This window comes from Ornithodoros turicata, chromosome 4 (assembly GCF_037126465.1).
Source record: "Ornithodoros turicata isolate Travis chromosome 4, ASM3712646v1, whole genome shotgun sequence".
Taxonomy (NCBI): Eukaryota; Metazoa; Arthropoda; class Arachnida; order Ixodida; family Argasidae; genus Ornithodoros; species Ornithodoros turicata.
Genome location: NC_088204.1, coordinates 82645894 through 82669661, shown reverse-complemented (window position 1 = coordinate 82669661; position 23768 = coordinate 82645894). Strand labels below are relative to the sequence as shown.

General features: G+C 44.9%; 1 protein-coding gene across 4 annotated transcripts in view; it reads left to right on the top strand.

Moving 5' to 3' along the window:
• The first annotated feature begins 334 nt into the window (after positions 1-334).
• Positions 335-23768, top strand: part of LOC135392158 (neuronal-specific septin-3-like) — a 30627-nt gene continuing 7193 nt past the window's right edge. The window contains exons 1-7 of one of the 4 annotated variants that reach the window (XM_064622850.1): positions 335-440; positions 5316-5352; positions 16287-16454; positions 22116-22289; positions 22393-22536; positions 23032-23113; positions 23265-23402. In XM_064622850.1, the coding sequence (XP_064478920.1) occupies positions 429-440; positions 5316-5352; positions 16287-16454; positions 22116-22289; positions 22393-22536; positions 23032-23113; positions 23265-23402 (755 nt within the window). In that variant the 5' untranslated portion in view covers positions 335-428. Of the gene's footprint in view, positions 441-5315; positions 5353-11716; positions 12011-16286; positions 16455-22115; positions 22290-22392; positions 22537-23031; positions 23114-23264; positions 23403-23768 lie in introns of those variants that run through there. The other 3 variants (XM_064622851.1, XM_064622853.1, XM_064622852.1) reach the window with 3 other exon arrangements.

Here is a 23768-nt window from a genome sequence, read left to right as displayed (position 1 = left end):
AGGGGTGGGATGTGCTGAAGTGCAACAAGGGGACAGATAACGCTGCGTTAGATTTCGACGAAAGGACAATGTAAATAGCTACCCCCCCTTCAACCTTGAATGCCGCATCATCACACCCAAGCAGATGTCCTCAATCACCGCACATAGAAACTGCGAAATATGACTCTCGCAACGACGTCGTCTGCTTCTTTTCCGAAACGTTAAGGAACAACATATCAAGTCTGGAGTCAAACGGAGGGGGAAAGACGGCGAAGAAAAGAAAAAAAAAATGAAGGCATGTGCTGCCGCCTACTGACCACGGCGAGAACAACTCCCATTTGCGCGCAAGAAGCAGACGACATTATCGCGAGGCATTCGTTGGCGGTGTGCGAAGATCCTCCAGCTTAAAACTTCAGCTGTGCCTGCTACGCATTCATGCGTGTCAGAAAATGGACATTTACGTAAGTTACGTGTTTTTCAGCATATCTAAATCGGCTAACAGCATCGTACGGTAATATTAAAAAAAACATTGGTTTTGTGATTGCTGCGTCAGTGTCACGCACGCTCCGAAGGCAACTCCGCAAAATCGTCTTCATCACGTTTCCAACTTTATAGCGAACAAACCTTTCAGGTGAACCTCCGTTGCTGGGTTTAAAAGACGTGACTTTTTGGGTGCATTTAAATATTTACAAAATAGAACAGGTTGAACGAGTTTTGGAAGTGACAACTCTTTGCGTGATGGAACCAAACGTAAGACATGGTTTCAGAAGTCGGGGTTACCGGACCTTTTGAATCCTGGCCTTGAAAGACAACCACTTGCGACACACGCTTACATAATTACATCGCGGAATGGAAAGGTCGTTGCTTTCTCGTCTCGTAGCAGACGACAGGTTCAGCATCCGGCAAAATGGAATACAGAAGACTAAATGCGCTCTACGTGATTACCCTTGCATGTACGTATTTACGATGCTCAGCCTAGTAGGTTTCCTGTTTGGCGTACTCCCGACATCGATCTATACGATACTATATTTATGAGTGCCTTATCAGCGAATCCTCTTCGGCATACCATATGTCACTCGTCGACTCGTCTGTGCAAGAAAGATGACCTGGTTTGGCTATTTTGTTTAAGTCGGTCATTATTATTATTACTTGTTCCGTGTTAGCACCGCGAAGCAACTATGGCTATGAGTGGCGTACAGATATGGACAGATGGAGAGAGTACAACAGGAAGGAGTAGGGGACAAGGGGGTCGGTCATTATCGGAGACGATAGGCAAACATCATGGCACCATTATTTATTATTATCGGAAGATTGCTAGAGTGCGCAAGAGGACACGGAACAGCTCGTGCTATACTTGGAGGGACAAATATGCCTGCACAACTACAGCGATGTCAAAAGCTGAGCTATGAAGAAATATCCAGCTCATCGTTAGCAACAAACTCTTTCGAAAAGAAAAATTCCACAAATTACGAACAGCACATAACTTGAAAAAAAGTATCCGTCGTCGGCCCCCTTGCAATCGGAAGACTTGCCGTTGCGGAATCAACCCATTGCTAAATCGAAAGGACCGTCGCAAAAAAAAAAAAAAAAAAATATAAGAGACTGAACATGAGAAATTGATGTTCTGAGGCTGGAACAACATAGAAGAGACAAATACATACAAAGCCTCGAGTGCCGAAGAAATTAATGATGAAAGATGAAAGTGACTGAAAAGGTTAGCCAGCTGTATAGGACTCGAACCCACATCTTCTGGATTACCGGTAATCTAGAAGATGTGGGTTCGAGTCCTACAGCTGGCTAACCTTTTCAGTTGCTTCGAAATCTGACACTGTTGATTGCTTTCAAAATTGAATTCGGCCAAGAAACGCAAAATTTGAATAGTAGTTTTTAAACGCAAATTTGAATAAATAGAAACGCAAAAAAAAAGTTCTCTCGCGACGTCATCCAGCCAGGGGTGAGAGCGAAGTGAAAAACATGATTTTCCCTGTACGCGTCTTCTAAAAATAATATAAATAACGGAACAGCATTATAGAAGTCAGTATGTCCAGACAAAAACTTTTCATACGGACACAAAGAGAAAGCGAACGTCTCCTTTTTTCTGCACAAAAAGGATTTCAAAAGGAGGCGCGTGACACCCGAAAAAGAAGGCGTTGTCCACTTTGGTTAGACTATTAAAATCCGCCCAATGAAACTGATAAAGGAAAGAAGGGACTCCCCCAACTGTGCATCTTCCAAAAGACAGAAAGAAACCCCTCCATATGCATATGGGCAACATTCCAGGTCCCGAGTGACGTCTCGATCCCCACCTGCTGAGATCATGAAATCCTGCTCGACTACACCTTCGTATAATGGACTTCTTTTTAGCCTGTATCTTTGAACCTGTATGAATACATCTCACCAGCGATTGGGCAACTCTATTTATGCGTACGCTGTATAGTATCCCGCCTAGAATAATAAAGACAAAATAAAGGCAGTTTCCTTCGTCTTCCATTTTGTGTCCTTTTTTCGCCCAGTCGTGTTTGCCAGACGGAGTGAAAACGGGGCCTCCGATGTCGAGACCACTCCTTCTCAACTGCATATTTCTTTAGGGCGACATTTCTTAGGAAAACACGCGCTGTGAGGGTCGCTGTGTATGCCTGCGTGTGAGGGGAGCTCTCCGTGTTGTCACCGCGTAGCAACTGTGGCCTGTACGTGATCGGTGGACATCAGGGAGGAGTGGGAAATGGGGTGGTTCGGGGGGAGGGCCTCGATATTCCCGTTTGCGAAATTCCCGGTCACGAAACAAAGGAAAGCTTGCTTAGTAAATTGCTTAGTAAATTGACATGCCGTTTTGAAAATCCGATATCACTAAGTAACCCTGATCTTCGCGAGGTTTTACGCGATACTTGGGTTGAAAATTCGGGCATTATCTAAAGCTAGCAGTTCCCGGTAAATACAAGGAAAGACACCTAGCTTTTTTTTTTAATCTTTCCACACCTTTCTCGTCACCGGGCAGGGCAGGGGCCAAGTGGAGTCTTTGAACACCAGCACGTTTTTACGCTGCAATTTATCGTATCTATGGTCGCTTATTTAGATTATACTTTCATCTCTGGACGAAACTCATCATTCAAGCGTAGCGATTTTGCGGAAACTCTTACTTTTCACCGGTAATGTGAAACGAGATGAGAATACGCCACATGGACGTGAGAAAATGTAATGCCAAGGTAATGTAGTAATGACGTTACTAATGCATTACTAAGCAAAGAGTAACCATTACTCTAGACAACTGCGAGCACTAATGGTAATATATCAGAAAATGCGAGCAATTTCCCTCTGGCTTCAACTCTGGCTGTAACGACCCCTCGCGATTCTGGATAAACCAGTGAGGTTCGTGTCCATAACAACTTCCTTTGCCGTGAGTCAGTTGTGGGAGCAGCCCGCTCCTGTACGTACACAGCTACACTCGCTTCGCGGTGCTAAAGTAGACTTAAAAAGAAGTAGGGATAACAGATCTACGTCATTATCGATGTTGTATGAACATTTTAAAACAATATATGAACGGCTGCCACGTATCCAGCGGCAGAGTTAAAATTCATCTGGCCAAAGACTAGGAATTATTTTGGCCATCAATTACACCTTTTTTTTTTGGGGGGGGGGGGGGGGGGGGCTTGTTGGTACAGGGTCCAACACATCATTTGGCTTCAAGTGCTTTTAACGTGTTTTGGACACTAAAAGTCACACGTGTCCGAGTCTTGAGCACACCGTACTTGTCGTCCCTCACGTAAAACGAGATGTCAAAGAAACCCGGGTTCTTCGTTCGGGTTCCAACCCACAACCTTGTGATCAGTAGGCAGACGTCACGAGCAGCCTTTGAGCGCCTTGGAGTCCCGTGACATGGGAGAACATGGGGATGCATCACAGGTCGGCAGCAGCGTCTGTTTTTACTATTTCCTGTCGTAATTGCACGCATACCGCAACAACCCACGGCATGCCCTCCTACTGTGACTTCGGTGCGGCAATATGCTTTCCAATGTCACGTGACCAAACGTGACATCACTGCACAAGCCCACCCTCAGAGACGGCTGTGAGCCGGTTCGCGGGCTTTCTGATGAATCGTTCTACGGATTTGTCGTGACCAAAGTCACGATTCCTTTCATACCGACGGAAAGGGACAGACACGTGACATGCGTACAAAATGCGTCCAGGAAAATAATCATATGCAGGAGGGACGGAAAGGGCAGTCGAGATAAATACGGGGTACAACATTTCTGTTTCGCCTCTCGTTCGCAGTCGCGGGGAAGTTACTTTTTAAAAGTAACCCAGTTATTGGCCTTTTTGAAAACAGTAAGTTAGTTGCCGTGGTCAGTTTTGCAAATATGACCACAGTTACGGGAACAGTGATCCCACCTTACGTCGTAAATCTACTCTCAATTGTTATGATTATTAGGAGCGGACGAAATATGGAGAAATTAAATTATAGCCGTAAGAATGTGGATGCGAGCTAGTTGGTTCTGATCGTAGATGTTCGCAGCGTACAAGGGGACGACACGCAAGAGGCGGTTGTGTTGCGTATCGTCCCTTTGTGCGCCATCAACATCTAAACTAGCCGTCTGCGAATATTCCAATTTCTTCTACTCGATTCGTTTTTATAACTAGATTAGCTTATAAGCTTTGCTTCGGCTACGTCACTATTCGCTTAGGTTTTAAAACAATTTTTCGCGCGTGCCTAAACTAAGGGATCATGCCGAAATTCCCGAAAAATCTGAGTTCCCGGTGGAGAATGGCTCCCAAGGAGGACTTTTGTCTTAAATATGTCAGATTTTGTCATATTGCATTCAACGGGAAGCAAAAGAAGCGTCGAGCTGCCGCCCGACGCGCCGCCTACAAGCGGCCTGACGTGACCTGCATCGTTTACTCACTCCAAGGTTGTGCCAAGCCAGTCCGCCAATGGGGAAGGTCACCTGCTTCTGACGTCACATTTAATTTCTCCGTCGCGCCGACAGCGGTCGGGTCGCAGCAATCGTCTTGTTCTTTATTTGTGTGTGTGTGTTTTTAGGAAATATCTTACTCGGTTCATACTTCGCATGGTGAACGCATTACATATGCTTACAGAGGTTTTGAGGGTCTATTCGTGGACTCACGATTAGGTGAAATGTGATCGCCACAGAATTATCAACGTATCGGTGAACAAGTGCATGGATCTCGCTTGTTATCATTGAACGAGGAGGGCAAATGGCACCAGAATTACATTTTCAACTACTTTCATCAAAAGTGCTCTAGCGGAAGAGCAACTGGTTGCTGAAAAGGAAACCAGTTAGTTATATCGCCGAAACCTGTTATGTTCCCTCTCGTTTCAGGATCCAATGGCGTTAATTCCGAACCACGTGACAGACGGTAAGTTCGACCCTTTATTTATTTACCCAAAGCGGAGTGGAGAGTTTCAATATTAAACGAAAGAGAGAACGGTCACCAACAATTCCATGACATTCAATGACAATGTATAGAACGCACATTTTACCAGACATTAGGTCGAGCCGAAATAGAATTTTTCATTATACACACAATGCTGGCATGATAAGAGAACAAGTTCAGTCGTCATTCTCGTCCTGCATGTACTGGTCTGGGTTCACTGCAATTGTTCTCTCGTCACGTCCTATACCGACAAGTCCTTCAGTCATTGGATGGCACCAATCGTGAATGCGCTACTAACACGTATGGAAATCATCTCAGCAACGGGATGAACCTCACATCCCGAGTCTTGTCCTTTTTGTATCTCTATTATTTTATTCTCGCGTCATTGTCCAAGAAATGGAGCAGCAGATCCGTGATGGGTGTCACCTATAGCTCCAATGTTTGTAAATAAACGGATATTCCGAGTGAAAAATGGATGAAATCTCGATCCACACGCTGCGATGTATAATACTCGATCCCAGTCCTATAGTGAAAAATATTGAAAAAAAAGAAAGAAAAAAAAGCTCCGATTCCTCTAACGGTTTTCTAAAGATGTAACGTTTTAGTGTGCAATTCAACTGAAGTCCGTCCGGTACTACGACAAAGCGAGCGACTAAATTTTGTATTTCCTCCAATTTTGTTTTATTGTCAAGCTCAGTCCCAAACCGAGCATGCGTATTCGAGTTTGATCTAACGAAACGCTTGAGTAGAGAGTTTTAGTGCATCGTACGCTATTGCCTTTGCGTACGCAAGGAATAGCGTGCTGCGTTTCTGCGCGAAGCTCTGCTTGTGTCTTGCACGTGCACAGAACCACCAACGCTATCTCTTACGTACGCAAAGGCGATGGCGTACGATGCACTAAAATCCACTTTTGTTTAGACGGAGGAAACGTAATGCTTTGGATACTTTGCCTGCAATATGATCAACCTGCCGTTGCCAGTTTGACCTTCACGTATACATACGTCGCTTCCAAACAGCATCGGAAGAAACGCGTTATTTATATTTCGTTTCCGTACGTGCTGGCTGTATTGAGCACTTGTAGACTTTGTAGCCTGATGTGTACGTTAGGTGTTATCGTGTTTCAATATTTTCACTTTTGGTTGTCGCGTTTCATTGCGCTTGTGTGGGATGCACTTACATGCACTTCGGGGCGTGGTTTCGCCATGAGATGTCGGCCCTGGATCCCCTGCGTGCTGCCATAGAATATTTTCACTGCCACATAAGGTCGTTATGAGGAGTTGAAGAATGATTAAAATTAAAAGGAATTTCTCTGGTCGTCGCCAGCCAAATGTTACGTGACCATTCTCAATCTACTTGCCTCTGACGTCACGGACTCCAATGCAGACTTGTGCCCGTTACCGAAAAAAAGGAACTAAATACCGTTACCCGTTACTTCAGAAAAAAGTAACTAAATACGTTACTCGTTCCCAACATACAAAAGTAACGAGTTCTCGTTACTCACAGGTAACGAGTTACTTTTACGTTACCGCAGCATACTTTCAGTTAAAGGAGCCAACAAACATGCCGTCACTTGCCTTCAACTCTTTATGAATGAGGAATTGCACTTCAGAAGAAGCTGATAATCGAAATTTGTCGTCCGTCCTTCGTGTTCCGTGTCCCTCGGCCCGTTACCATGAATGTATATCAGTTTGCCTGGACCTTCTCCCTTGCTTCCGAAGTGGGGGTGATCGGAGATTACGAAAACACAAGAAAAAACACTGGTTTTCGTGCCACCGATCACCAACGGTTCCCAAAAAGAGGCGAGGGGCTGCGTCGTAATTTAGAGCGCTCAGAAGCTTAGCAAAGACAAGAAAAGGATAGATGTCGAAACGCGTTTTTTGTAGCCATAGCACAATTGGTGGCCATTCTTGGGAAAGAGTGATGGTCCGATATTACGGAAACAAGAGAAAGGACAACAACACATCCAGTGAGGGACTGGTCACGCAGGTCAAATCTGCACGCATTGCGTCACACGGGGTGCCGAAATGTGCTCTCCCGTGCTCAAGAAAAGGAACGAGTAACGTCAGTAACGAGTTACCAATTTTTGTAACTGATTCCGTTACTATTACTATTTTTTTAAAAGTAACTGAGTCGTTACTTCGTTACCAAAAAAAGTAACCGTTACCAAGTAACGAGTTACGTGTAACGAGTTAGGCACAACTCTGCTCCAATGGCAGGATGAAGAGCTAGACCCATTGGGTTCGTACCGGCGGCCGTGCTAACTGAGGGCGCCCCTCACACGCTAGGAGTGCAAAATGTTTCGGTGGCGAGTTTTTTTTTTTGTTGCTTCTTATACGCGAGAAATTGTTACTCGAAAGAGAAGCAGCTGGAATGGACTCTCCCGCTATAGAAGTGGCCGGTATGTGCACCGCGAAGCAAATGTGGTGGGAAAACAGCCAGCAGCGTGAAAGCCACATCTGTAGATCCTGGACTTTGACTACCTCTTGTAAAACACTTTTGGCCCGGAAAGAGAAACACACGTGCCACTCTATACGAGAGACCATAAATCAGGATGCATGCGATGAATATTGACCAACTCTTTCGGTGCGGCCAATGTACCCGAGCCATTTTGCAACCGGTCGGCCTTGAAGACATTGGGAATGGCTAGATGGAGTAGTTTTCTCCTTCTCGGAGAAGGGACGAGATGATGTCATTACGTCGAAAATATCGACGGTTCCGTATTTGGAGAGGAACAGAATGTAGGTTCATTGCAGCGCGTAGGATGTCTCAGAAAGGCCTTTAAACCGAGGTACGCTGCCGGCGGGGAACACGCGTCGTGAGAGAGAGAAAAAAAAAAACCGGTAAAGTACATGGATAGTTCCCATACCACGGAGGAGAAGTAAGGTGTCGTCTTTAATTCCTCGAATATTTCGCGTTCCATCCCAGACAACACGTATCGTCGCAGGGACGTCCGAAAAACGTCCCTACGTCCTTCGTTCCACTGGGGACATTCAGAGCACATCCATCGGACGTGCGTTCATAAGACGTCCCACACGCGGCCCTGCAGATGCGCAAACGGGAGCACCGGAATGGAGGCTGGATTCCGAAACCAGCTGATTTCTTTGTAAATTACCTTACAGCGATTGATTGAAAAATGATTGCGCAACATACGAAGTATAAGTTTCACACGGTAGTAAAGGGGACGAGCTGACGCAAGTTTCTTTGTCGTCCGGCTGCAAACGTTGTTTAGCTTTGCTGCTTAAAATCTCAGCAAAAATCCGCGGTATTGCGCAATGTTAGCGAGACCCGAAAATATCAACTTGGCGTAACTAATGTACTGCATAGCTATTTGGTACAGGACCAAGTTTCTCGAGGCTAATCCACGTCCAACGCTCGACAAGACCCGGGATACGATACCGCATGGTGTCACGAAGCCAGCATATTACAGAATCTAGCTAGATCTAAGGATGAACAGAATAAAACTTACGGCGTTTAATATCCGTAATAATTTATTGACGTAATTCACCCAAACACACATATCACTTGCAGAGTTATTCCAAATGGGTACTGCAGACAGGGACACCTCCCCCAAGCCTCGTTGGACGATTCAAAGCGTTTCTGGGAACTTATTACTAGTTGCTTTCGTATTATTTTCTTGCGTACCAATGACCGCTATCTATAACGGAAAATGGCAGATTCATTGAAGATCCCAAACGGCTTCCGAAATGCGCTTGGCAACGCACCAATCACGCAACTTGAGAAAGTTTGGAGGCCACATTACTCGCAGAGCCATGCAGAGCGCCCAGTGGGGTGCGTTCCTCGACGCTTTCGCTTCGCAAATTCGCGTTTGCTCCGCCCATGTCTGCGCTATATGCCCCTCAAATGGCCATAGTTGGAGTGAAAAAATAAAATAAATAAACCACATTACTTTGTAGTTGCTCAATCGGCGTCGCCAACCACCGTGTTGTACGAGAGCGCTCCAAGAATAAAGCATTAGCTGTTTGTGTTTTATTCGCTATCTCTAAAGCTTCGTGAAAATATTGCGCGGAAGATGTAATACGGGTTCACATTGATATTGAAGTCGCGTCATTTGTTATGATATACACGATACATTCAGTTTCGTATTAACGCATTTATTAATTGCTTTTGTTACCATGCTCTCTTTATTCAATTTTCCCCGCATGGTAGTGTCATCAGCGATGCCTTCCTCACGCAAAGGGACTCTCTGCCTATTTTGGGGAATGATTATCTCAGTGATTACAATGACATTATGTCCTATCTTATGAATTCAAGTAGAGCAACGAGACGCACGTTATGCCCTATACGTCGGGAGCCTCGCGTTATGGTTTTCACACAGCGTGTGAATATAAGGGGCAGTTTCCTGTACAGCCTTGTTTGTTGGAACACACGATGCTTTTGAGAAAGTGGACCAGCTCGGGCAAAAACGGACCAATTATACGATTACAGTCGTACTTTTCTGGAATTCGAGACGAAAATTTCAAGAAACACATCGATTAATAAGCGAAGCAAACCGGTGGTACACGGGTGGTAACTGGTGGTACACGGTGGTACGAAGCAATGTGCATACGTACCACACGCACCAAAAATCTCACAACTTTTCTACAACAGCGCCAGTAGCAAATACAATGGACCAGTCTTGCAAAAGCAACTTAGTTACGAGTAATCACTTACTGATAAGTTAACGAGTACCTTTAATCAACTCTTTCTCAGAAACTTTCATGTTGAATACGAGTCGGTGACGGACAGGTGACAACCCATCTCATACCAAGACAATTCATACCTGGAGAAGTCATACCACACTCAACTTTTTTTTAATTTTTTTGCGGGAAGGGGGTTGTTTTTGGGAGTAAAAGCTACTCGAACTCAAAATTCAAGTCACGCCAAGAAAGGCCATATCAGGAAAAAAATGTCACAGAATTTCACTTATACTGAAGGAAATGTAAGAATTCCACAAATGACGTTTACCGAAGCGCACTGAAAGATATAGACGGTGATGGTGATGCGATACAGAAACCGCACTACAATGGTTATTGGAAATAGGGAATTTCGAAACGTAATTAAATCGAAATTGTCCCACATTTTCGTCGTCGTGTGGAATACTAAAACAGTAATATAATCATTAATCAATCATTTGAGTAAGTCAATGGTTTCAAACCGTATTCCGCCTCATCGCAATACTATTCGGAAAAATCGGAAGGCGTCCATTGGCGTGCTTCTCCAGACGTTGTTCTCGTGACGCCTTTTTCATTTGAGATTTGATTTAGCTGTTCGGTTGCCAAAACTCGTACCGCGCCTCAGCTGTCTGTCACCTGTAAAAAATAAAATAAGAAGAAGAAGGAAAAAAAAAAGAAGAAGAAAAGGAACAGGCAGCAACAAAGGAGTTAAGTGTGGTATGAGTTCGCTTGGTATGAGCTGGAGTAATGCTGTCAACAACTTTCATGGTAAATACCAGTCAGCGAAAGGTAGTCAACGAAGATCCGACTGATTGAGAGATAAACGGGGAATTCTCATAAATAAATAAAATAAATTCTAAATAAACTGTAACTAGACAGTAAATAGTTACAGTTACTCTAAAATTACATGTTGTTCACACAACGGCTCTATACCCGGCTCTAGTCGGATCTTCGTTCACTATCTTTCGGGTCTATTTACCATGAAAGTTGTTGATTATACTGAGTTAGTATGCTCAGTAAGTAACTGTCGCAGATCGTAGGTATTACGCCTATACATTCTAACTGTTTATTATATTTTCGCATGCGTTACACTGAGGGCTCAAAAGTCGACCTTCAACCCCCTCCCCCCCCCCCCCCCCCCCCCAAAAAAAAAAAAAAGGTGGCACAGATTTGCAAGGCAGCTCCTCTTCTTTTCGTGGGCATGTCGTTTCACAGCAGCCTTCATGTTTTCTCCGACTTTCGGATATTAACAGAGTTGTAAAAGATAAATTACCAAAACCCCGAATCCTCGGAAGGCAATAAAATCCGAAGTGCTCTCTCCGAATATTATATTAAAAAAATTAATAGATGAAAAACTTCGAAAACGCGGAACCATTCTTTTGCGAACATTAGGGTGCATCAATATACTAGCTCAGGCACCCTAGCAAATATTCTCGTGACCTGCCTCCCAGGTGCGGGCGCAAAAGATTTGAGGAATTTCGGACCATATTTTATCGCTTGGAGAGCTGCGGCGAGACCGCACCGACCACGGCAGTGTACACTATTGTATTGTAGTATTGTAGTGTACACAGCATATGAACGCATTGTTTCACATTTCCCCCACAAGACGGCGCCACAAACCACCAGCCGCAACCTCTGACGGCACCCCATAGATGGCGTCAACACTTTTCTCCGCAGACGACGACAGATGTTTCGCCGCTGACGGTCAACCGTTCACAAAGCGCGGAACGACGCTGCGGTTTCATTTTGCAGCCAGTTTTTGTTTCCAATTCGTGAGCGCCGTCAACTCGCTGCAGCTTCTCCGTTCCGTACTGCTCCCCGTGGCCGCTGCGAGGCAAAAGATCGCCCGCATCTTCTCGCCACGAAACCGAAGATCGTCTGCATATTTACCCTGCGTGACCGTGTATTGCGTTTCTGCGAAACAACAATGGCATCTGCGTGTCTATCATCACGTTCCTGAGGTAAAGGTGAGAGAAAAAAATCAATCTGTTTGATCATCCCCCACACGCTAGCTGGTGTGACTCAAACGATCCCGACAGAAATAGACACCCGATCCCCGTGTTCCAGCCACCGAAAGTCAACACGGGGAGGAAATATGTCACCCAGATTTCGGCTGCTGCCAATGACATCATCGTTTTCATTGTTGTCTGCTTTGTTCAGTTTCGTTTTGGCTTTTTTTTTTATATCGTGCACACCAGAGTTGTTCCTTTGGAGCCCTTCTCTTCAAATGTTTTTTTTAACGCTGCTTCGTGTGTGTCACTGGCGAAGTGATTTTCTATTGACTGCCACACGAGGGTATAGGTGGGGAGGATTCTTATTTCTTCGGAGGTAATATTCCTGCCGTGCTATTGTCGCTGGCGTGTCGTGCGATGCAGGGAAGCATTCCTCTGATGCAGGCATGGCGCGTTCTGTATTTTCAAGGTCATCCAACAGCTGTGCGACACTTGATATTATAGAAAGCACTATCTCGGCCTTCATTCTCCCGCAGTTACGAACGAATTTAACGCAACACACAGTAAACAAAAGCTAACCCATAGGAGTAGTCAGAATTAAGATACCTGCGTTTTTATCAGCCTTCAATTTGAATAAACAGTAGGAGGTCGCTGTCAGATTATGCCGGAGGTGCTGACCATTGATTCCACATGAACTACGCCTTTTACAAGAATATTACCCTACAAAACGGGGGGGGGGGGGGGATTTATTGGTAGAAACAAAAAAAAAAAAAAAAAGGAAAGGGGAAAGCTACAAAACGGGGGAATTGACAGAGATGAGCATTTGCCCATATAGTTACATCTAAATGTCCTTCGCAGTGTCGAGAAATTTAACGCAAGTTGAACTTCCAAGGAAGGCAAACTCCTTTGTAAAGAAATGATGTCATAATATCCTAGTAGATCCTGTACAATCAAATGTGCGGCATACAGGGATGCGTTTCCTCAGTTTCCTGTCAAAGAGGAAGACGTCCCTCACTAAGTAAATCCTGTCTGGCCCTCAGCCAGTCAGCGCACCATTCTGCTACACAAGCAGGCTCGTTTACTATTTATTAAGTGCGGCAATCGCTGATATAAATTCCTGTTTGGGAATATTAAACGTGGAAAGCGTTCGTGTTGCCAGCAAGAGCAGATAGGTACCAAATCGCGGCTCTCTCTGACTGAGCACGGGTACATTGCCCGGGTGCGTTGACAGCAGCAAGAAGCCCACCGACGTCGCTCATATTTGCCCATCAACATTAAATCTAATATGTGGAATACAGTTCAACCAGAGATGCAGATTCATTACGGTCGGTAGATGTACTGGCACACGTGGTACGGATTAGAAGCCCCACCTTCGTGCACGTATGGCATTGTGGGGCTACTTTATCTACACCCACCCTGTACATATTGAAAATTGGCGAGGAAACTATCGACTTTTTTTTTTTAATATATCGAAAGGTTATACATGTATCGAGTAAATAGCGATAGTGAGTTTTAGTAGATTGGAATTGGTTTTATTTAGGATCCGTCTTTGTTTGAACATTTTTTAGTCTACTGATATTCCCTGTATATCCATGGCCACTCATGCCCATCAACGTCGACACGCAGCTAATTTAATGGCGTCACAAATGGAAATCGCAGAGTTTTTTTATTCTCCGCGCGGTTACCTCCCAGTCTGAGTTCCCCCTCCCGCTAATAACGGTCTCAAAGTAGGAGGGAATGGCGTCCTCCACCTCTCCCCGCGGGAACAAAATTGATTCATGTCTAATCCTCAGACAAAGCCTTCCATTAGATACGAACATACATAAAGCTAACATGGTCACAGTGGTTGGCGAGCCTCGAAGAAAGATTGCCTCTGACGTCAGTGCAGTCGTGGGCAATAACTAGTTGCTTTTCTAGAAAAGTAACTATAAAACTATAAACTATAAATAAATAAATGACTAGTTACCGCTTTTGGTTAAAGTAACTGCAAAATGTGATTCCTGGCGTCGTTTTGTCGAGGTACACTGGCGTTGTTTCCAACCAGGAATTGCGCCAAGTTTCATTGTCACCTCATACGCAGTCAGGATGACCTAACACCGTGCCAGTGGGAAATCTTCCGTTTATAACAGCGCAACTTTTTGAGCGTTATATTTATTCGGCTTTTTTTTTTCTTAACTAGTAAGTGCAGCAACTATGTTACTCTAACGTGGTGAGTGTAGCTGTAACTATAGATATACATTTCAAGTAGAGTAACTGTAATTCAGTTACAATTTTTCCGCGCAAACTGCAACTTCGTTACACTCACACTGGAGCGAGGGCCATTCCTATTGGCTTTCATATGCACGTGACCTCTCCGGTGGTCGCTGCTCCCAACGCTGGATTTACTACCTGTTCTACGAGTTGCGTCGGAGTCAGCAAAACGTATTGGGGGTCAAAAGTACGAGCTGACAACGTAGCATGATCCGATATGCAACGACCCACGATCCGAATACACATCGCATGAGTAATGAAGGAGGGGCAACGACTTAAGAGGAGAAGGAAAACACTTGGAATACTGGTTTTGAGTGATCAAGTTGCCTACGGGACAAGTTCCGTGTCAGTTTCAAAAACCAACCAGGCAGCCACGCTGTAAGCTAAAAGCGCCACGCAAATATTGAGAACGGAAGAGAGGAACTAACATTTTCGAAAATCCGATGAAAGCCATGATGCCGTTTTTTAATGAAAAACTAGCCTAAAAAAGAGAGAAACAGACCCGTTAGAAACATACTTTTTAACGGGAAAAATACAAGTTGAGCCCAGTGACAGCATGGGTTCTCTTTGGTGCCGTTTTCAGAAAAATAAATCTGGGGGAACGACAAAAATGACTTACCGTTTCCTCGCGCTCTATTAGATCAATCCTTTTTCTCCTTTCCAGATGTTGTCATTGGGCTATCTTGCGCAATTAAAAAAGCTGAAAATGAGTGAGGGCAACGCGTTATTTCCCCATCTTTACGTCATATGTTTTCAAATGATCATTTAATGTTTGTTAACGTTGACGTGAGGCAATAATACTTGGCGAATATACCATGGGAAACTCTAATACCAGCTATTATCTGGGATTCTCGAGACACCTAATTACTGTACCTGTGGCAGGTACCTTCGCCATAAAACGGTACAGTGTTGTTTGTTGAGCACGCGACGTTACCAGCTCCAAATCTACACAGCGTCAAAATAACGCGTGTTCGCTTTGAGAAAGTGCACTCGATATTCGAGTCGTCCCTCGTTGTAACAACATACCCTTGAACGGAAGCGGCTTGTCTGGTGACGTCATATCCTAGCGGAGAAAGCGACACACGATAAGAGCATTTCCTGGCTTCAGGGAGTGCCGCCCCCCACCAAGTTTCGGTGACTCACATTCATATACAGAGCACAAGTTTGCTGGCTGATGCACTCATACAACGTGAGTCGGGACAAACGCTTTTGGAAATTTTAAAGCCTGTCAAATTATGAGAGCCAGTGACTTCCGATTTTTGTTCTCTTAAGCCGCCACCGATTGGACATCACATCCCAAAACTGTTCTGCCATCCGCAAAGCTCAGGCAGACGTAATTATGTCACCGTAAAACAAAAACCGGACGTTCTTGTTGTTGTTGTTATCTCCAAAAGTACAACGCATATCTCTGCTGGATGAAAATTTGCATCTCCACCTAGCTCAGAGTCCAGCAACAGGCTTTATTGCGGGGCTCCAAAACTGAAAACGTATTCGCGTTTGTCTCGTGCAAGGGTTCAACAAGCGCCGCTGCACAAAGATTCGTTGCGTATCTGTTGTTTCAGAAGGTGCTGCGGGGATTTTGTGCTCTTCCGGTGGAATCGGGTCTTATGCGACATATGGTCACGCAGCCTTCTGATGGTAAACCAGCGGCGTGGCCAAGTTATCTTAAAACTGGGAGGTAGTAGGTTCGAATCCTACCAGAGGCTGCGAGGATTTCCCTGGGTCCTCCAGACGGCCCCCTGAAATTGTCCGCACTCCTCTTTCCTCCTCTCCACGTCTCTGCACCGGCCATAGCCGCAGGTGCTTCGCGGTGCTAGCACGGCATAAAGTGTGATGGTAAGCCGGTAGTTGGTTCAAGAAAACCGCATTGTTAAATGGCCAGTCCCAGAAGGAACATACGTATACGGGGGGTTGCTGGCACAAAGGAACACTAGTGAGCACGACAGGCGCCATCTGTTGTCCAAATGAGAAACACTTGTCGATCTTTATATTACTCTATACAACGTCATGCGTAACAGTCGTCTGCATTGTGTTGTTTCAGCTCTGCAGGCGGTATTCCAAGGCGCCGACCACGTGGCCAAAGGTCTGGTCGACTGCCAGACTGTGCTGCGTGTCGCTACCAAGTTATTGGGACGACAGCTGCTGCAGACCGAACGCGAAAGGCTCCTGGGCCGGGCAGAAATAGTCGCCAACAACGGTAAGGAAATCGGTAAATAAATTTCACGTTTTACACCAAAAGACATAATAGAGGCACAGAAAGTTTGTTCTCACATGGCGCCGCTGATGTCACGGAGAGGTCACATGCTCCCCTTGGTGCAGGGGGTGGTTTAGAGGGTTCACCCCCCTCCCCCGAAATGTTTTCTGGCTACCACCTTGCCTTGATGTCACAGGTTTCCCTCAACACTCAGTCGCGCGGTATGCTGTAATGAACCGCAACAAGAATTAACAGTAAAACTAAAACATCCAAGAAACCAAAGTTCAGTTTGAGTGTATCAAGACATGCTTACAGAGGCATAGTCAGAAAAATATTATGGGATCGGGTTCTGCAGGGACTTTACATGTGGTGAATGATTTCCCTCTCGCAAATGCCCTACCAAAGATATGAGGGGGGTTCGGGGTCCCCCCTGGCTACGCTACTGCATGCTTATGTGGACCGGTCGACGCCCTTTAGGAACGCACATAAGCGTGACCTCAAGACCATTGATGATGAGCACGCAAGCATGTAACGGGAAGCTGTTTCACACTGCGCCGCGTATCCTCGTCACTCGGCTTTCATGCAGAAAAAGCGCACTGCGAATGGTCTTCTCAAATGCAGCCGTTCCACATCGTCAATTGGTTGTCCATCTGTGAGGGCTCAGGAACAGAACAGCACGATCTTGTACGTTGACTCTACATTTTCAGTCGTACAAGATATTCCTCCCAAAAGGTTAGATTACTGAATGTGTCCGCAGTAACGTCTCTTATCATTTCGATTCTGCCACAGTCCTTACTCTAGTCTACTTAGAACATCGCAAGAATATTGATACCCGCTTCCTGGAAAGCTGAGCTGACGGTTGCGGCTTCGAACCCGGGCGAAGTACACGGTTTAGGTTTCTCGGCGCGTTCAAGATCTTGTGGGTGGCTAAAATGAATCCTCCGACCGACAACTGTGACGTCGCTCATCGTCGGTAAGGCTCCGTGCAGCGCCTATACGGGACGCGTACAGAGCCCCGGAAAAACTTTCCGTGCTTGACGCAGGGAAGCGCCCCGCACGAGGCTTTCGGCATTCACTATATATCAGGATCTCCCATATCTCGGTATCTGTCTTTGTACGCGGAAGGCTTGTTTGCATCGTCGTCTCAGTGCACCCTCGGCAAGCTCATCTTCTGCTGTCAAGGCCACGAGCGCGGTGGGACAAAAACGGGCTGCATGCTTACTCATTCTGGAGGCTACGCTTCTCGTGGCCATCGTCATGTCGCCTCATTAAATAATAATAATAAAGGTCCAGTGCTCTGGTCCATGGTCATTATGGTGAGGGGGGATACCTTTGTGACGCATCGCATAATCGACTAGGATTGTACGTTATACGAAAACGTTGTCGTTCCAAGTAATCAGACAGCTTGAAGCTTGCACTTATGAGTGACGGGGAGGGTACATGACGGGACTGCTTTGTCGATGGAGCCGCGGATTATTGGGAGGAAGGCTATTTTATTCCTCGTTAATGGGACGGTTGCATCCGGAAACCTATCATGAAACCGATACAACTATATTCGCCATCGGCCGACAATCTAGGCGGCTATTTTTTTTTGTCCGAAAAGTGCTTAGATATTAAATAACGGAATTTTAAAGATGAGCTCTCGTCATGTACTCCATGGAATAATAGTCAAACTAGGCCACTATTAAAGATGAAAGTCACTGAAAAGGTTAGCCAGCTGTAGGACTATTTCCCGCGGGATTTTCGATACCGTAGTCAGTGGTACACAAGGAATAAAATAACACAATGGTTTCGAAACGGACGCGATATGCAAGCATCATTGGCGACCCAGGTTTTATTTCTGGGTTAGGGTGAACCGCGCCGTCTAAAAAGTGTGCCGTGGGGCAAAACCCGAGACAGACGCGGTCGAACCCACTACCTCCCAGTCTTCAGGATGACCAACGTGCGGATGCCCAACTGCCAGGAGAGCTTCTTCAGCCTTTGCGTTGCATCGTCTAATGAGCAGAGGTTGCACTCCAAAACGTTCTCTCTAGCAGAGTAAATCCTGTTTAGTCGTTGTTTATCCACTTCTCAAGCACCGATACCCAAGTGCAAGAGGATGTACTTTCTACTCCGAGCACTTCCATTTATGAGGTATCATAGATGGATCATTCCACGCAAAATGAGACAAACAGGTGGCTCGACAAAATTGTGCAGGAACATGGCTTCGAGGGAAGAGTAGGGGAAGAGCTCGATATTCCCGGTTGCGAAATCCCCCCATCTCGAAACTGCGCATTTTATAGTCGGGTAACATTTATTTACGGTAGTTTATTTTGCGAGGGGGGTTTCGATCACTTTATTTCCAGGTACACCCAAGGGAAGTGTAGTTTCGGAGGTCTCTGTTGAAAGTATATTTTCTTCTATATTTGAAAGTGCTCCAAAGGTTGCGCCGATTGAGAAGAGTGTACACCACGTTTTCAGTCTTAATTGGCTCGTGCTTAATTCTATAATGTAACATTCTAAATGTGATGCTGCGTGGTGCTTCAGATGTAAACAGGGGGTTTCTTTTTTCTCCGTGAAGTACCTCTTGACTATTTGAGAACGAAAGTTTCGCAACTTTGGCCATTTTCGAACTGGGTTTTCGGAAAGTGGCGGTTCAGATAAGCATCATTTCGATCATTAAGCATCGATTCGATTGTAGAATGCGTCCACTATGTGCTCCTAAGAAATTAGAAACTGATATTTGACATGCGTGAGAAAAAAAAATTTCAGGATCCGTGTTGACACAAGTGAGTGATGCTTTAATTGGTATCTTAACTGAATCCCTATTCTTGTAACTAGTACTTTCCTTACAATTGTCTTGGCGCATTGTGACATTCGTCGCTCGTGCGCCAGGAAACCATCATCAAAGGACACAGTATACTACAGTGAACCCTCGTTATTATGACCATGGTCGTTCCCGAAAATTTTGGTCATAATGCGGAATTGTCATATTAACGGGGGAGATTTGCAGAGGTTTCACAGCATTGTTCCCCAAGAGTATGGTCGTAAAGCGCGTATGTCAGATTATCGGGGGTCATATTAACAAGGGTTCACTGTATATGTCACCTTCATATAGTCAAGCTCCAGCATCGGGCTTTCTCGCATTTTCTTTATTTCCTCGTCGTTCTTTCGTACGGTTTTTAGTTCGTCAAAGCGCGGCGTCAGTTTAGGTTTCCCAAGGCACACAACGGACACGTTCTCCATATCCGCCTCGCAGCCGCGTCATAGCTGCTGTCTAGGATATCCCAAACACTTCTCGAGAGACGATGTGTGCGCCGTTTCGATAAGGGACATTGGAGGCGGTGTCTCGCTGCTATATGATATGCCCGGTTGGAACCCACGCTTGTTCAATGTGCGCTCCGCCTTATAAGTAGGGCCTGACTTTTTCGGGTTTTATTTTTGGCCAAATTCGGGGGGTAAATATCGGGTGATATTTTTCATTTGAAAATTCGGGTGTATTCGGGTTAAATCCCGTTACGGCATATTCTGTCGTCAGGAATTCGGGTGATTTTTTTTTGTTTAATAAAAATTTGTCTTAACATGGAACTAATGTTTAGCAATGTTATCAAACTTTATTTTAATGCACGCTTATGAGTGTGCCACGCGACCCGGACGTTTTCGGGTAGATTCGGGTTAAACCCGAATTTTACAGATTTCGTTCGGGGGGTAAATATCGGGCTGATACGGGGTTAACCCTAAAAAGTCAGGCCCTACTTATAAGTATATAAGCCAAAATGACAATTCCCTTCGGTGTGGTTTATATCGTTGTCCGTCTTGGACGTGGCTTTCAAACGATTCGCCCGCGGCACCGAAGTGTCACGCACACACGTGCTGGAATGAAAGGCGTCACATGAACCACGGAAATGTCACGCAAAATACATTTTGAGAGAACGCGCGCAGCGGCGGCGATCTCCGCAGCTCATTCTGGCGTGTCATATAATGTCAGATCAATGAAACACTTTTATTGGCTACAGAGAATCGTCCGCTACGGCAAGGGAGAAAGGAGACTACTTTATTTATGTCAGACGGGAAGCGCAAATGCATAAAAAAAAAAAAAGGAACTTCACTATTGGGGGGGAAGACGTATATGTGACGTGGCAGGCGAGTGAAGAACCTTTCAGACTGAAAGCCCACGTTTTGTGCATTTTGTATCCCGGGGCTCGTAATCGTCCTCCTGACGTTCTTTTTTTGTGAGCCCTTAGAAGCACAGAGCACTTCAGTAAGCACTTCAGTACTTCCGTATCACTACCCTTTAAACTAAGGGGCTATCCTGCCTATTAAAATGCACTGATTCATTCAACAAATGCAGAAATATTGCGGAATTCGATTTTAAAAGTCGCGACCGTGCGCAATGGTGGCAACGCCCGCAACTAGCCGCCTCAGTCGCTTTGACGTCACTGCGGTACAGTTCGCTGATTGGCTTAGAGAAACGTCATGTGGTGCGCAGGAAGAAATGGGAAAAAACGAAAGAAGAAGTAAAAAAAAAACCGGGAAGCGCCGATTCCGTTTCAGAGTGCGGAAACTGTTTGTATGGTTTAAAAAAAAAATCTAACAAAGTAGCTTTTTTACAAATTCCGACCAAATCTTTTTTGAGTGAAGGCAAAGCATAATACTTTCGTGCCAAGACCCGTTGAAAGTTGATCGACACTTTTTATGGAGAGTTTACGCCCCACAGAAACTGTAAAATTTCGAGAACTTTTTTGAATTTTTTACGGAACTCTACAATTTTTTAGAGCCTTTTAAACTGTTTAGCATTGTTGTCTAGGAGGCATAGAACGTGTAAAACATATCTTAAGGCGGGCAGACTTGGAAGAGTACGCAGAAAAAAAATCGTCAATTTCGAAAATATTGCTTTTTATCACATATTTAGCCCTCAATTGCACACTGATGCGGTCCCGATAAAAATTAGAGAGAAATTGCATTTGATAGTATACCGCTTCAACATTTATTTTACAGAGTTTCATCGAAACACTTTTTGTTTTGGCAGTGAAAAAAAAAAGAAATTTAATTTGACCACCCCCGCACTCATTCGGCGTTGCCCTGCAAGGCTGCTTCACCCCAAGATGCATTGCTGCGGTGCTCCACAACACACACGATGTTGGGGTGCGTTTTTTGTGAGAAAATGTAGCGTACAGAGATTTTTTTTGTATTAGTCGCCAAATCAAGTCACATCCTTTCATAATGTGTTAGAAAAAAAATTGATGGCTTTTTCTGCTCCTTTATTAAGGCGAACTAGTAGGCGAACTATGGTCCCTGTGGCTGTTCTTGGGCACCAATAAAACATAATAATAATAATAATAAAAAAACTGAAGGCACACCTGTGACACGCAATAACACCCGCTCAAGAGATTTTTCTCAAAGGAAGTGACACTGCTCGAAAACCCATTCTTCAAGCAGTCTCATGAGGGCACTACGTACAATATTTTTGCAGTCTTTCACTGCACAATGGAAATAAATAGAAATGGCAAAAAAAGAAGTAGCCACGAGCAGTACGGAGCGACCTTTTATTACTTACTTATTGTACTGCATGCGAGGGAGCATTGAGGGAAAAAAGAATTATTTCTCCGTGTGTCGTGGTGGGCGACGCACGAGACAGCCACCTTAAGAAAAATCACTCCTGGAACAATAATGTAGATAGTTGATACGAATGTGCAGGTTTACTGGGCATCCATGAATTCCTGTTAATTATGGCGGAGACGTTAGCTGAAACCACCCACTGGGGATCCCTCAAGACAGATGTCCTAGGCTACGTTGGTATTGATACGCTTCAAGAACAGATACGCAAGAAAGTCCTCAGGAAAGGATTCGAGTTCAACATCATTGTCGTTGGTAAGAACTTTTTTCTCGCTACCTGACACATCGTGCCAGCAATATAATTTTCCGTCTGTCGAGTAAGACTGCAGATTCAGTGAACCTCTCCGTCCCCATGTAGGTAGAAGCGGACTCGGAAAATCCACTCTCATCAACACCTTGTTCAAGGCAAACATTAGTCGGCGCTCTTGTGCAAAGAAATCCCAGGACACTCCCTCGCCTTATATCATCCCTAAGACAACGGAAGTCAAGTCCATAAGCCACGGTATTTACCTTTCTCTGTGTACTCGTGACACATTACGTAAATAGTGTTACGAACAGAAACACAACGAATCATCATCTACAGATAACATGTACAGATATATCGTAAAAGTGTTACACATGCAAGACGTTTTTAAAGGGACGGTCACATCGGTTCCGGGCCATTTAAAAAATATTGCGTCAATTTATTCCTCGTTGACCATCGATCTTGAAAATCGAGCTTACGAGACAAAAACTGAGCTCTGACCATGCTTCTCACTTCTGTCTTTTGTGCAAAGACGAACAAAGCACAAGACACACATTCAGTCAAGTTAGTCCATAGTAAAAACATATTCTACATTAATAGTGGTGGATGAAGGCGACAGTGGTGTTAATGATATGATTTCGAAAGTTGGGCTGACTTGGAAACAGTAATTGACAGGGACACAGAGTTATCATGCACTGCACCATTCTGCGTATAATGCCAAAAAAAAAGCAGGATAATCTCTTCCTCGCGCAGTAATCGAAGAGAAAGGGACGAGACTGCGACTAACAGTGACAGACACGCCAGGATTTGGAGATCAGATCAACAATGAAAACTGGTAAGCTAAAGTTACCTTTTAATGGGACACATCCAGTAAAAATGATGGTAGGAGAAGATGAGAAAAAAATGGTACTTGAACAAGAAATGCTTCAATCCAAATGCATACACATTTTCCGTTGCACATTAGAAAGTAACGTTTTCCCATGCAGCTGGCTGCCAATCTTGGAATACATCAACGAACAATACGAGAAGTACCTCAGCGAGGAGCAGAGTGTCACACGCAAGAAACACATTCCGGACACACGCGTCCACTGTTGCCTCTACTTTATTCCTCCAACAGGGCACTCGTACGTAACTCATCTACGCTATCCACCCATCACTTAGGGTTTTTGGGCTTCCCAAATTCTTCCTTCCCTTTGCCTTGTGCTTACTGCAGTGGTGTCCATGAAAACAAAGTACAAGTCACAGCTCAACACCGAGCCGGGACTGAGAGTTGCTGTGTCCAAACTGTGCCCTGACAAACAAGCTCACTTTAGTCACTAGGAACAGTCATTCTTGCTGGCATGTGTGTTATTATTTATTTTTTTTGTGATGGTGTCTAGCCCATCTGATTCACTCTTAAGCGTAAAAAAAAATTTCAGCGCAAATTCTGCGTATTACGGTTTATGCTCTGAAATTGAAAAGGCTCGTGGCACCACGAAAGTTCGTGACAC